This window comes from Pteronotus mesoamericanus, unplaced genomic scaffold, assembly GCF_021234165.1.
Source record: "Pteronotus mesoamericanus isolate MK-2021 breed Mesoamerican mustached bat unplaced genomic scaffold, CSHL_Meso_final scaffold_651, whole genome shotgun sequence".
In the NCBI taxonomy this organism is placed as follows: Eukaryota; Metazoa; Chordata; class Mammalia; order Chiroptera; family Mormoopidae; genus Pteronotus; species Pteronotus mesoamericanus.
Window position 1 is genome coordinate 47,248,739 of NW_026555325.1, and position 15,956 is coordinate 47,264,694.

A 15,956-nucleotide genomic window follows, 5' to 3' on the forward strand; every position below is an offset into this window, starting at 1 on the left:
GGAAACAATGCTGCTTGCTCGACTGTCGCCCCACTTTCAGTCACTTCCTTCACTTCCCACAAGCAGATTGTGCCCTTTCAGGTGCTTAATCCCCAGGTGGGTGGGCTTCTGTATGTTCTAGGATCCTGTAGGCCCAATGGACTCCCCTGTGAGACTGGGAGTTCTCCTGCTGCTGCAATCCCCACAGGGTTTTACTGCCAGAGGTTTTGAGGCTTTAGTTTCCGGTGCTGAAACCTTGGGTTGCACAGTCTGTCTCACTCCTCAGTTGTTCCTCCTATTTTATCCATACACAAATGTGGAATATCCCGGTCAGCCAGCCACCACCTTACCATACATCCTGTCTGCCCCAGCTGCCCATCTCTGCCCCTCCTACCAGTCTAGGTGAATGTTTTTTCTTTAACTCTTTGGTTGTCGGACTTCCATACAGTTCTATTTTCTGGCAGTTCTGGTTGTTTTTGTTTTTAAATTGGTTGTTATCCTTCTTTAGGTTGTGTGAGAAAGTGAAGCATATCTACCTATGCCTCTATCTTGGCCGGAAAACCTATTAGATATTTTTTAAGTCAATACACATAGAGCTACCTTATTTATGGGTTACATTGTATTCTATTATTTATCTTAACCATTCACTTTTAGGTATTATATAGGTTGTTTACATTGTTTTACATTAAATATGGTGGTACTTGAACATTATACACATGCACCTTTACGGACATCTGCATGTTTTTCCATAGAATAGATTTCAACATGTGAAATTATATAATCAAAGGATATGTATATTTAATATTTTAGTACATACTGCTAAATTGCCTTCTAAAAGCTGCAATAATTTACATTTCCACTATCATTATATGCAAGTGTCCATTTCTCCACATTCTGCTGTTTTGCTAATACTGTGTTTCTCGTTCTTTTAAAGTGTTTTTTATTTTGTCAATTACAGTTTACATTCAAAATTATTTTGTATTAGTTTCAGGTGTACAGCATAGTGGTTAGACAGTCTATACTTTACATAGTGTTTCCTCGATATTTCCAGTGCCCATCTGGCACCATATACAGTTATTACAATATTATTGACTATCATTCTTTTTAATCTTTGCCAGTCTAATAGAAGAAAAAATTTTATTGCTCAAATTTACTTTGCTTAGTAAGAATAAATATATTTTAATATCTTTAACAGATTCAATTTTATGTTTATGTTCTTTGTTCTAATGTTGATTTTTTTTGTCTTAACTTTTAAAAAATATATTGGGCCCTGGCTGGTGTGGCTCAGTGGATTGAGCACTGACTTGCAAACTAAAGGGTCACTGGTTCAATTCCCAGTCAGGGCACATGCCTGGGTTGCAGTTCAGGTCCCCCCAGGGGGCACGTGAAATGCAACCACACATTGATGTTTCTCTCCGTCTCTTTCTCCCTCCCTTCCTCTCTCTCTAAAAATAAATAAATAAATCTTTTTAAAAAGACAAAAAGCAAATTAAAAAATTGGTAAGAACTTTTTATATTCTAAGTATATTAACCTTTTCTGTTATGTTGTAGATATTTTCCCAGATTCTCATTTGTCCTTTCAGGCTGCCATGTGGAAATTTAATTATATGTCTTGCATGGGTTGGTCAGTATAATTCTTTAATCTTTCACGAGTATAGAGTTATTTTAATTAACTTAGGTAAATAATGTAGTTTAATGTCTGCAAAGGCAAGTGCCCCTTCAGTAGCCTTGTATTGCAGCCTCTGTTTTTTTAGGTCATCTTACTCATTTCTCCTTCCAAATGAAATTTTTTAATGCACTTCTCAAATTTCCCAAAAATTTCTGCTGGTATTTTCACTAGAAATACCTTAAAAATATAGGTTAATTTGGAAAAAAATTGACATATTTACAATAATGAGAACTCTCACACAATAATACAGAGTGTATGTAGTTAGTTACTTAGATATTTTATATTCCTTGGTGATTTTTAAAGTTTTTTATTTACATAGGTTTTGCACTTTTCTTGTTAGGTCATATACTGTGTATTATATATTTGTACATTAACTGTCTATATAATGTATATGTAAATTTATTTTTAATATAGATATACAGCTATGATTTTTATAAATTGTTATAAATGAATTTTGCCCACTTAAAAAATTTCTCTCACTGGATGACTTTTGTATATTAGTCATGTTTGCAGCAAGTTTATCTGATTTTTTAAAATAAATGGGTTTAGGTATAAGTGTATACTGGAGCTTAAAATCATAGAATTAGTTAGCAAAATTACTTAAATGCATTGAATCTGTGGTTTGATCTATTTTGGGCATATCCTTCTGTAATTGTTACGTATTATTGTTGCCATACAACATCTGACTTATGAGAACTTGGGAGTGGAGCTAGGAAATACACTTAATGTTATAATTCAGATATACTTGGACCCTTTCACTACCTATGAACCCATAAAAGAATCTACTGAAGGCCTATTATGGTTGTCAGCAATAGAAAACAAAGGGCATAACATGTTGGCAATTTTATTTCATGCTTTAATCTAGTTTTCATATAATTTTTAATTGCCTTTTTTTGTTTATGCTATTACAGTTGACCCTGCTTTTTCTCCCTTTGCCCACCTCCACCCAGCCCCTTCCCTAAGCAGTCCTCATATTGTTGTACATGTCCATGGGTCATGCATATATAAAACATAGCAGAGGAAACACAAAGTTTAGTTAAAAGACCTGTATTTCTATCAAAGCAAAAGTATGTTAAAGAAACTACTTTAATAAACCTAGCTGATGTCACAGTATTTAAAAAAATAATAACCTACTTAAATCCATAACGAATTATTACACACTTGGCTTTTGCTTAATAAGGGCTCTTTGCATCTTCAGATAAATAGGTACAGATGTTATTTAAGTAATGAAACCATTGTGATTTTCCCAAAATAAGGGAATACTTAAAATGAATGCTAGTAGGCTGAGATGTGGGGGTGGGGGCTTAGGAAAATGTGGCTTGTGTTTTTGAAACTTATACCACTTGTTATTTGTAATTCAAGTATGTGACTCTGGTCCAATAAAATAGTTCAGGGCAGAAGTTTATAAATCAGGATTTTTTTTCAAAGTACTAACCATTCAAAAGCGTGGCAGAAGTTATGAAATCCTGAGGGAATTAAAAGTACTATTAATGTACCTCTTATGTATTATGATAATTTCACATTTTTTCACTTGACTATTTAAAACGAGAGATATTTTTGAGTTTTTCTAAATTCCTAATACTAACAAATGTTATTAGTTTGTCCTTAATTTCCAAATAAATATATGACATTAATTAACTGTTGGTAGTATTTCTGAAAGTTTTTTACATATAAACCCCGTGGACAATCTTTCAAGACATAGACCTGTATATAGGTCACTAGTGAATGAAAATGAGGAGCTTATTTACATCTGAAAAGATTATTTTCAGCTCTCACAATATGGAATGAATTATTGTTATAAATACTTTTCTGATAAGCTGAAGAATCAGTGCTGGTTTTAAGAACTGGCTAGAGATGATCTGGGTGATAGGAGTCAGACCATGAAGATAATGTGAGGGGCAGAGGCTAAGAGACACACTGTTTGTTGGTGGGGGGTGGGTGCTAAGGCACAAACCCAGAAGCAGTACTAAAAAGAAGTCCAAGCAGGCAGTGTTCCATCTTTCCAAAGGTGTATTAGCAGATTTGTGGTAAACAAAACAATCAGATCTTACATGAATGAATGGATGAAGAGTGATAAACTGCAAGTTGAAAATAGCAAGGCAGTAGAGAATGTAGGAGCTTGTAATACTCAGAAACATAAGTAGGTAGAAAACTTGGCATTATAGAATATTTATCAGCAAATAGCAACTTCCAGCCAAAGCAGCTCTGGAACTCAAAGATAGGATGCGGAAGAGGGGCATGTATATAGAGTCAATGGGTAAGTTGTAGACCTAGTAGAACTTCTGCAGGTATTGGAGTGCTAAGCACATTACTGAGATAAGGATGATGATGTCAAGTTAAGGTCAGTTTCCACTGTAGTGTTGAGAAGTCAAGGCTGAGTGTTTCAGAGTTCAATCTTAGTTTTGAGAGAGGAAGAAAGCTGAATCTGGGAACCATTTAGTCCTGAACACATTTATTAGTAAGTTATGATGCTTTATTCTCAGCTTAGAATGGATAGATTTCAGCATCTAATACTTTAAAACAAATGTTGACCATTTCCTTTTGATCATTTAAAAAAATGGGTTATAGGACTTTTAGAGTAGTCTTTTTTATTTTATTTTTTAAAAAGATATTATTTCTTTATTTTTAAATAGGGGGGAAGGGAGGGCAAAAGAGAGGGAGAGAAACATCAATGTGTGGTTGCCTCTTGCATGCCCCCAACTGGGGACCTGGCCCAGAACCCAGACATGTACCTTGACTGGGGTCGGCATTCAGTCCACTGAGCCACACCAGGCAGGGTAGTAATCTGTTTCTTTTTGCGTCACTTTTAGTAAGTCACATTTTTCTAAGAATATTTTCATCTAAGTTTTCAAACTCACTGGCATCAAGTTGTTTATAGTTTTTAAGATCTAATATTATTTTTATAGTTAAATCCCCTTTTCCCCTGATCAGTCTTGCCAGAGGTTTGTTAATTTCATTAACCTTTCCAGGGAACTGCAAACTAGATCCTGTGAGCCAAATCTGGTCCACCTCCTGATCTTGTAGATAAACATTTATTAGAACACAGCCATACCCATTTGTTTTTGTTTTGTCTGTGACTGCTTTTGAGCTATGATGTCGGAGTTCAGTAGTTGTAACATAGACTGTTTTGACCTGTAAAAGGTAAAATATTTTCTGTCTGACCTTTTGCAGAGAAAAGCTTTCCAGCTCCTCATCTTTTTGAAGAAGCAACTTTTGGTTTAGTTGATATTCTTGGTTGTGCTGTGTGTGTGTGTGTGTGTGTGTGTGTGTGTTCTATTAGTTTATTTTATTGTCCTTTTCTCATTTAAACTGGGTGCTTAGTTGATGAATGTCTACTTTTTCTTCTCTAATGTAGGCAATTAAGGTTCTAGATTCTTACTATGTATTGAATTAGCATTAATCAAAGTCTTGATATGAGGTTATCTTATTATTTTTCAATTCTTACTGTTTCTCATTTTTAATTTATTTGCTGACTCATGAGTTATTTAGAAGTTTTTTTTCATTGTTCAAAATATGAGTTTTTTTTCCTTATTTATTTTTCCTAATGATTTCTAATTGAATTACATCATAGTCAGGGAACATAGCTTGCATACTGCTAACCCTTTAAAATTTGTTGAGATTTTAGTTATGGCCCAGTATGTAGTGAGTGTTTTTTATGTGTTCCTGCTATTGTGGTGGAAGAGAGTTCTGTGTCTGTAATTTTAACAAGCTTATTAACTCTGTTATTCAAAGTTTCTAGTCTTTTTTTTTTTTTTGACTTGCTCTATCAGTAACTGAGAGTTGTCTGTTAAAATCACCTACTGTAATTATGAAATTGTTTATTACTTTTTATATTATACAGTTACCTTATTAACCTTTAATAATGCATTTTGCTTTAAAAATGTATTTTATTTGATATTAATAAAAATGCAAGTGCTTTCTTTTTGTTAGCAATTGATAGAACTTTTTTCTAGCCTTTTACTTTTAAGTCTTTTCTAATTCATGTTTTAGCTATATCTCTTATAAATACCGATAGTGGGATTTTTTAAAAATCCAGTCTTGCATTTACGTTTATTATAGTGGCTAATATTTTGAATTTATTTCCATTAATTTGTTTTGTATTTCTTTCCCTTTTCAACTCTTTATATCTCAAATTGACCATCTGGAATAAGTTTACTTTAGCCTGAGGTGCATCATGTAGGATTTTCATAATGAAGTTCTACTAATGGCAAACTCTGTCATTCCCCACTTCACTAGAAACTGTTTTGCTTGGATTCTTTTCTTTTTTACCCTTGTTCTTATTTCAGGCTTCTGTAATGAAAAATTCCCTATGTACACAAAGTAGAAAGAATAATACAATAAATTCCCATGTTGCTGTCACCAACGTTAAAAATGATCAACTTGTTTTGTATACACCCCATAATATCTTAAATTAATAGATATAGAAGCTTGATTAGATTCAGTTCAGTTTTTTTAGGGAAGAATAGATCATACATAAATGATGCTTATGTCCCACAGATTTTGGATTGTTGTGTTCTCATTTTTATTTGTTTCAGGGTGTCTTTTGATTTTCTCCTTGATCTTGTTGTTAACCCACTCATTTTTTAGTAACATGTTATTTAGCCTCCATGTCTTCGTGTGCTTTTCCATTTTTTTTATTGCTATTGATTTCTAGTTTCATACAATTACAGTCAGAGAAGATGCTTGATATGATTTCAGTCTTCTTAAATTTATTAGGACTTGTTTTGTGTCCTAAGATGTGGTCTATTCTAGAAAACATTCCATGTGCACTTGCAAAGAATGTATATTCTGCTGCTTGGGCGTGAAATGCTTTGAGGATGTCTATTAAATCCATTTGCTCTAGTGTGTCATGTAAAGCCACAGTCTCTTTGTCGACTTGCTGTTTGGAAGATCTATCCATTAATGTCAATGGGGTGTTAAAATCCCCCACTGTGACTGTATTACTGTCCGTCTCTCCTTTATGCCCATCAGGATTTGCTTTACTTATTTAGGTGCTCCTAAGTTGGATGCCTAAATGTTTACAAAGGTTATATCCTCTTGTTGGATTGCTTTCTTTATTGTTACGTAGTGTCTTTTGTCTCTTATTGTAGCCTTTTTTTAAAAAGTCGGTTTTGTCAGCTGTAACTATTGCTACCCAGCTTTTTTTCTCTTTCCATTTGCATGAAATATCTTTTTCCATTCCTTTTCTTTTGGTCTGTATTTTTCATTCTGAGGTGGGTCTCTTGTAGACAGCATATACATGGATCTTGTTTCATATGCATTCAGGTAACCTCTGTTTTTTGATTGGAACATTTAAGCCATTTACATTTAAAGTGATTAATAGGTATGTCTTTATTGCCAGTTTATTCTTTTAACTGTGTTCCTTTGTCATCGTCATCATTGTCATCGTCTTTCTTCTCCTTTCCTTTTCCTTCTTGCCCCTGTAATATTTCTTGCAATATTGGTTTGGTGGTAACAAACCCCTTTAGTTTTTCTTGTCTGGGAAGCTTTTTATTTCTCCTTTGATTTTAAATGAGCCTTGTTGAGTAAAGTAGTCGTGGTTGTAGGTCCTTGATTTTCAGCACTTTGAATATTTCATTCCAATCCCTTCTGGCCTGAAATACTTCTGTTGAGAAATCAGCTGACAGTCTTATGGGAGCTCTCTTGTAGGTAACAGCCTGTCTTTCTCTTGTTGCTTTTAAGATTGTCTCTTTGTTGACATGGATAACAGTGTGATGATTGTAGGGGGGAGGGGAGTAGATGGAAGTAAAAGAGGGTATAGGCAGGATAAATGGTGATGGAAAGAATACAATAAAAAATAAAAAATTGGTAAGTTTGAAAAATAAAGAAAGTGATTCTCTCTTTGTCTTTAACCTTTGCCATTTTAACTATGATGTGTCTTCATGTGGGCCACTTTGGGTCCATCTTGTTTGGGACTCTCTGTGCTTCCTGGACTTATGTGTCTTTTTCCTTCACCAAGTTAGGGAAATTTCTGGTCATTGTTTTTTCAGATAGGTTCTTGATCCTTTGCTTTCTTTCTTCTCCTGGTACCCTTGTAATGAGGGCGTTGTTACACTTCATGTTATCTCAAAGGTCCCTTAAACTGTCCTCATTTTTTTTTAAAGTCTACTTTCTTTTTGCTGCTCTGATTGGGTATTTTCTTCTCCCTGTCTTCCAAATCACTGACTTAATTCTCTGCTTTATCCAACCTACTGTTTATTCCTGCCAGTGTATTCTTCATTTCAGATAGTGTACTCTTCATTTCTGGCTGTTCTTTTTTTATGGTTTCAGTGTTTTTTTTGTCATGCTGTTGAGCATCCTTATAACCACTACTTTGAACTCTATATCTGATAAATTGCTTTTCTCCTTTTTATTTAGTTCTTTTTCTGGAGAATTCTGCTGTTTTTTCATTTGGGTCTTGTTTCTTTGTCTCCCCATTTTGGCTGCTTTTTTGTGTTTGTTTTTATGTATTAGATAGATGTGCTATGACTCATAGTCTTCATGGGGTAGCCTTATGTAGGAGGTGTTCTGTGGGGTCCAGTGGTGCAGTCTTCTTGATCACCTGAGCCTGGCACTCCAGGAATATCTCTTGTGTGGGTTATGTGGGCCTTCCTGTTGTAACTGAGCCTTGATTGCTGTTGGCCCAGTTTGTGCATGGGATTGACCCTTAGGCTATTGCTTTCCCCCAGGCTAATGTCACATGGAGGGGAGTGCTCCACCTAAGGAAGATGGCGTCTGCAGTATGGGAGAGGGATTCAGTCCAGGGATCCTGGCCGCTGCTCCTTCAGCTCCCTCCCCAGAGCCTCAAACTCCAGTTTCTCCTCATGTGCCTCTATTCTGCTCTGCCCTCCGTCTGCTGGAGCCCAGAGTCTGGCTGCAAACAAAATTTTGTGTGGTGGTCCTTTAAGAAGGTGCTGGGGTCTCTAGTGGACTCTCATCTCTGTCTGGTGGACAGAAACACTGCTGCTTTTCACAGACTGATGTTATGTGGGCACGACTTTCTGGCTCTGGTGCTCTGGGCTGGAGAGCCAAGCTAGGCATTTAGACCCCACGTTTCTCAGGGGGAACTTTGCACAGCTGAGATATCCCTCTGGAACCTTGGCTGCCGCCTGTGGAAGTGGATCCAGCCCTTTTTGTGTCTCTGCCCTTCCTACCAATGTCAACATGGTTTCTCCTGGAAGTCCCTGATTATAAGACTTCTCTTCAGCCAGTATTCAACTGTTATTCAGGATGCTTCTTTTATAATTTAGTCATAATTCTAGTTTGGTCCTGGGAGGTGTTGAGTTGTAACCTTCACCTGCATCGCCATCATCTGGATCTCTTGCCCTGATTCTTAATTGGTAATTACTCTGGGTCAGTTATTTTTCCTTAGCAATTGAAGATACAGTTTCTTTGTCTTCAGGCTTTCATTGTTGTGTTCAGAAGTCAGTGGTTATCTAACTATTGTCTGCTTTTGAAATCCTCTGTTTGCCTTTGCCCCAGTTTCTTCTCTCCTCTAATTTCTCAGTTTATCTTGGTGTTTGTTTGTTTTTTACTGTATTACTCTTTAGTCATGTTTTCAACTTTTATTTCTTTAAGTGAAGTCTTTGAAGTCTGATTCCATTATCTGTTGTTTCTGCTAGTTTTTACTTTTGATGCTTTGTTTCTTTGGATGTTTTATGATTTCTTGTCTATGATCTTATTTTTCTTGGAACTGTGGGACTGTTCTGAGGCCTAGGAAGAAAAGGGATTCTCCTAGAGGTTATTTGCATTTGCTTTTACCAGGCACCTGTACCACATACACACTACAACTCTGGGACCCCGTGAAAATAAAACCTCAGCCTACTTACTGTGAATTAGGACTGAAAATACAAGGGCTGACTGTGGGTTATGAAACCTTTAGAGAGTATCTTCTGTCCTCTCCCACTCGGTAACAAGGTTCAAGACAGGTAATTTCTCTTGGATTGCTCATGGAAGTATATTTCTAAGTCAGCCTTTATATTGGACATATAATACTTTGGGATTTCAGCTTTATAGAGGAGAGATCTTAGACACCTCACCTTTTGTGGATCATGGGTGTTTCCTCTCACTACTTTCTCTCCACACTCATTTTTCCTCTGCCACTCTTCCTCCACTCTCTTCAGCCTCAGTAGGCTGTGAAGGTTGAAGCTTAAGTTCATCTGGTTTAGCAATTGCCCTTAATGTACTCCTTTGAGATACTCTCTTCATTCATTTTGACCTCAGTAGGCCTTACTGTTTTACTGACTCATTGATGTATTAAAAATGTTTTTCTCCTCTACTTCATCCAAAAATACTGGTGGTTATCTGTGAGAGGGGCCAGTCAGGTAGCTATACCTCCCTGTACTGGAAATGAAAGTCTCGATTACCTTTTGAGCCTCCCTGTCACTCAGCATTCTCATAGTATTTTTATGCCAACAACAGTGAACCCAAAGTCACAGTCATTTGATTGTTATGTTATAATTTGAACTACCAGTACAGAGACTTTTTACATCTAGATATGATGATAGAAAGCTAACTTTAAGAAATTTTTTACATGAAGCTGTAAATGGAATTTTGGTATTTTTAGCCATGAAAAGAGGAAGTGGAGGAAGTAAGTAAACCAGTTAGGGAGAATATCTTATTTTATACTTTTAACAAAATTAGAAACTTAGAATTAAAAAAATAAAAACCCAGTATGGTGATACAGTCAGCAACTATTGTTTTTGAGTATTTTAGTTTCATTTTTAAAATATAACAGTTTTTAAAAAGTATTATCATTTTTTAAAAAAGATAATGGCTATTGATTTTAATCACTAGTGACTGGGAGCATGTAATCTAGAAAACATTGACAAAAAATACATTTTTGATGGGAAAGTTCGATGATCAGCCTCTTACTCTAACTGCGGGTGAGCTATACTTATTTCTACAGCCTCAGTTTTTCTACCAGAAAGCTCCTTGAGGCCTGGAGAGTTCAGTCTACCTTTTGGTCTGTTGGAGCCTGAATTCAGTGATAATGTGTTGTGTTTTTTTTTCTTGGTAGGATTATTCCTTGGAAGGAATACTAGAACATTGTTTTCAATTTACATTGAAAAGTTATTTTCTGTGATTGTGCATAAGCTGGTACTGAAATGTTATCAATTAGTATTTAAATCAGCCTCACTGTGGACATTTAACTACCCTGGTTTTCTTAGAAATCTTTATTGAGCATCCAGGCAGTGCCAGATGCTGAGGTAAACAAGCCAAGTCTCCACTTTAATACATGGTAAAAGTAAAGAATACGGCATGTACAAGTGAAAAAAAGATTACAAATCTTTATTCACATTTGTGTTTATATGTACACAGAGAAATATTGGAATCATATACATATACATAAAATATATATTAAGTCATTCTTGATGGAAAGAATGCATGCTGTATTCATTGTCTTCATTTGCTTCTCTGTATTTTTTTTTTTAATTTAAGAAAAATTATTGCTAATCAAGTGGGATGCCCCATTCAGGATAAACAGTAAATGCCTGATTTTGTACAAAAGAAAAACAAGAAGTATTACTAACAACAACTTTATGTCAGATGTGTCTCCTGGTTTCCTGGTTTACCTCTTGTTAGAGTTTCTTGAGGTATTGATATCCCTGTTGAGCCCTGAGAAAACTGGGACATCAGCTATCCTTTTTTTTTTTTTTTTTTTGCCATCAGTCATGCTTTGAATGAGCATGTTTCTTGCTTTTTTTTTTATCCTCACCCCAAGAATATGTTTTTATTGATTTTAGAGATAGAGGAAGAGAGAAACATCAATTTGTAGCTTCTTGTACGTTCCCCTATTGAACTTGCAACCTAGATATGTGTCCTGCCCGGGAATTGAACCCGTGACCTCTTGGTATTTGGGATGATGCTCCAACCAACTGAGCCACCCAGCCAGAGTGAGAATTCTTGCTTTTTAAAAAAAAAGTGTAATATAACTCTTGGCAGTTCCCTACATCTATTTAAATTGACAAATCATGTGAAAAGAATTTTTCTAGTTTATTAAACAATTACAGGTTTTGAGTTTTAGATAACATTTGTTATTTTAGATTTTAGTACAGGGTATTTGGTCAACTATCAACTGTATATTGGCAATATTTAACTCTTAAGAGAAAAAGTAGAATTAGATGACTCTTAAGAGATTTGGTAACTCTAAGACCTTGCTTTTCCATTATAGTCCTAAATTGTGATAACTGTTCTTACTAAGTGTTTTGGTAACTATTTAACTAAAATCATTTAACTTTTATTCCTTTAGGAATTTTCATGTCATTTCACATTAAAAAAAAAAAAATCTGCCAGACCACGTATACTCACTTATAGTTAGAGAAATAATATCATCATATCATGTAGTCAAATCCCTTGATATTTTTTAATAAGAAAAATGAGATGCAGAACATTTTTTACTTCTTATTTTGTTTTGCTTATTTTCCATTAACTCATACCAAAACAAAAATAAATAAAACATATATTGCCCTGGCTGGTGTGGCTCACTTGGTCGGAGTTCTCATAAACTGTAAGGTCACAGTTTGATTCTAAGTCAGGGCACATGCCCAAGTTGCAGGTTCAGTCCCCAGTTAAGGCCCATACGAGAGGTCCCTGGTCAATGTTCCTCACATAGATGCTTCTCTCCCTTTCCCTCCCTCCTCTCTCTCTAAAATCAGTAAGCATGTTCTTGGGTGAAGATAAAAATAAATAAATAAAGTGTATAAATAAGTAAAATTAAGATGACTATTTTGATTAGTTTGAGTTCTGAGAGATGGTAGATGACTTGATTTTGTTTTGATATTATCCATTAGGACTAATTAGGAGTAAAGACCATCCTGATTTTTATCAATTATGATTTCATTATAGAATGATAGGACTTTTTAATATTCTTAAATGAAGTATTTTATATACTGATGAAATAAAAATGTTTATAATTTTTAAAACTTTTATTTTGCTATGTAGCTCACTGTTAATGAAGCAGCTGCTCAGCTCTGTGTGAAGGATAATGGCCTCCTGACAAGAAGAGATGAACTTTTTGCCTTGGCTAGGCAGATTTCTCGAGAAGTCACTTATAAATACACTTACAGAACCACCAAGTAAGTTTAAATAATTGGCAGCATTTTTGCATTACTTGATAGAAGTAGTGTTTGAAATACCATGCACTGGTAGTATTGTAAGCATTTCTGAAAAAAGTGTGATTATAATTTTCTAAAATTAAACAGTAAAGTGACTTTTCAAAACATTATTACTAATGTGTTTTTTGTTGTTTAATTCTCTTTTTCTTTTAAAAAAATAATTCTTTAGCTCTATAGTATTGTTCTTGTAGGGTTTTAGACAATCTCTCTTGCACATACTTTGTTTTTGAGTATGATAACAGGATTAGTCAGCATTTACAGACTTATTTGTACACCACTTACTACATGAAATTGAACTCTGAAGAAGCAAATTAGTTCCTTTTGTAGGTGTTTGCAATTTAATGAGATTAACTAGATAAAAATACTCTATTGACCAGTATTTAAGTGAAAATTGGAAGATAATTTTATTACTAACTAGCAAGTGGAATATGGAACATATGTTTGAAATTTAAGAAAAACTTCATGTTGTCCTGGCTGATGTGGTTCAGTGAATTGAGGGCCAGCCGGCAAACCAAAGGGTCACCAGTTCGATTCCCAGTCAGGGCACAGGCCAGGGTTGCGGGCCAGGTCTCCAGGAGCGGGCATGCGAGGGGCAACCACACACTGATATTTCTCTCCCTTTCTTTCTACCTCCCTTCTTTTCTCTCTAAAAATAAATAAAATCTTTAAAAAAAAAAGAAAATAATAAAATAAAAAGTTCATGTTAAAAAACAATGATAGTTATAAAATTTAATGTAAACATACCATATTACTCTTAATCTTCTTCTCACTTGTACCCCAAGCATTGTCTGTAGTTTTGGACAATTCAGATTCCATTCACTTGTTTCCACAGGACCCTAATTTTCAGTGCACCATCATTTGTGCATGGCACTGCCTCTCTCAGTAGATGCAGATGACCACATGCATTAGAATAACTGAGCATCTGTTGAAAAGCCACATGCTGAGCACCTTTCCAGCCTTAATAAATCACAATCTTTGGGGATGGAGCCTTGGAATTCAAACTTTCACAAACATCCCACATGATTCTTGTGTAAATTCAAGTTTGAAAATAACCCTTATAGGCATTTGCTGTCATCACCATTATTTTTATTAACTCAGAGCTGCTTTGTTTTTTTTCCCCACTCAAGAGCTCACATACTTACAAACTGACAAGTGAAAATACGCAGACTAAATAAACAGGGTAAAGAGTATACAGCAATATTATAGGATTATTTACAAGATTTTTGGAGGGGAGGGAGTTGGTTAATCAAAAGTTGATTTAATGATTTTTCATTTTCTTATACAAAATTTTCCTTATGAGTGCTTTATGTAGATAATTTCCTGTAATCAAAGTAATATGCGTACATCTTTTAAGAAGTCATGTAGTACACGAGGCTTATGAAACTGAGCAGTTCCCTTTCTCCACCCCTTTCTCTCTTCCCCCTTTTTAATACAGCACCCCAGAGACAACTACTTTCAATAGTTTTCAGCTGCTGGTTGTAGTATTTACCTTTATATATACATATTTAAATTAGATATATTTTAAAATACATAACACTTTTACATAATTTAGAAGAGAAAACTATGTAAATAGGTAATACAAAAACTTGCACTCGCATTCCTGTCTCATTTTATATAGTACCTTTCAAGAAATATATAGTTTCTCATTTTTCATTTTTCTTAAAAAAATAGGTAGGATGTGTCCACATTATTTGTTTTTATTTTAACATGTTTTGGAGCTCTCGCTAACAAGTGTTAGTATATATACATCTTGCTCATTATTTTTTACAGTTGCATGGTATTACACTGATGTATCATGATTCATTTAGCTAGTTCCCTATTGATGGATTCTTGAGTTGCTTCTAGTCTTTTTCATTATAAATAATACCACAATAAATAACATTATACGTATCTTATTTTGTTGATTCTTTGAGGTATACTTTTTTCACATTTTATCATCTTTTATATGAAGATGTAACTTAAAATTGATGGCTTGTCATAGTTTAATTGGCAGTATTAGTTCATGTATGTGTAGATACCTCTGTGTGATAGATTCCCAGCAGAGGGATCTCTGGGTTAAGGGGAAGTGCATCTGTGCTTTCACTAGATAGATAAAATGCATTTTAATCTCATGTAGCTATGGGTATTTGTCTTAACTGTTGTCATTTTTATCCTAAATCTATAAAGGAATATTATGGAATACAATTGTCCTCAATTTTTTCCCTTTTTCATTATGTGATAATCATTAATACTTATTACTTTCTGTGTGGGGAGTTCTAGGTAGTGGTCTTTTAAAATGTGTAATTGTGTCTTTATATTTTTAGTGTTAATTTAGACATGATGAAAAGTCTAGTTTTTATTATTTCAGTGTTCCTTATGCATGTCTTACTTTTGGTGCCAGGGTTTCAGGGTTATGTTTTTGTGGAAGTTTATAGATTGAGATGCCTTTAGAATAAAATTTCTTACTTTCTCAAGTTTTTCTCTCTCTCTCTGCCATTCCCCTCAGGTCAAAATGTGGAGAAAGAGATGAATTGTCTCCAAAGAGAATTAAAGTGGAGGTATGATTATATATTTTCTTATGCTAATAGTTTTTGCCTCAGTAGTTCAAATTAAAAAAAGGGATGGCCCCATAAACTAGTGAAAAATGTAAATTGTAGAATCTTAAAAACAATATAGAATTTTTTTTTTTTGCCTTGAAGTATCTATAGTAATTCGAACTAGGATACTAAGAAAGTTCATAAAAGAAAACAACAATGCTAAAATTGATGTCTAGTCAGTTTACCAAAGATTGATTTGTAAATAGGTGTTTTCTTACAGATTTAAAACTCTGCTGGTTAAACTGTTTCTTTTATAATATTATTTATATCATTAATCAAATATTTTTAGAGGAGCTAAAATTTAATTTCTTTACAATAACTATCTGAGGGAAATTACAGTTTAGTAAGTGCAAATTGTGGAGACTTCCCTGTAATTAAAGCCTATTTTAGAGGATCACGGTTGAGGCTGTCCTTCTGATTTTAGACCTGCCAGTGATGAGGTGAGAGTTGATCAAGAAAAACGTGCTTTACTTAGTGCTCTCAGAACTATAGGATGGTTTCAGAACTGCTCTTCCTTAATTTGGATTGAATACAGTAGTCCCCCCACCCAAGCTATGGTTTCGCTTCCCACAGTTTCAGTTACCTGTGGTCTCAGTTACCCACAGTCAACTGCAGTCTGAAAATATTAAATGGAAA

At 34.7% G+C, this 15,956-nt stretch overlaps 1 protein-coding gene across 2 annotated transcripts in view; it reads left to right on the forward strand.

Annotated features, from left to right (window-relative positions):
* NAB1 (NGFI-A binding protein 1) overlaps nt 1–15,956 on the forward strand; it is a 47,582-nt gene that overhangs the window by 13,171 nt on the left and 18,455 nt on the right. For both annotated transcript variants that reach the window (XM_054562766.1, XM_054562767.1), the window contains exons 3-4: nt 12,572–12,705; nt 15,230–15,281. In XM_054562766.1, coding sequence (XP_054418741.1) covers nt 12,572–12,705; nt 15,230–15,281 — 186 coding nt within the window. The remainder of the gene's footprint in view (nt 1–12,571; nt 12,706–15,229; nt 15,282–15,956) is intronic.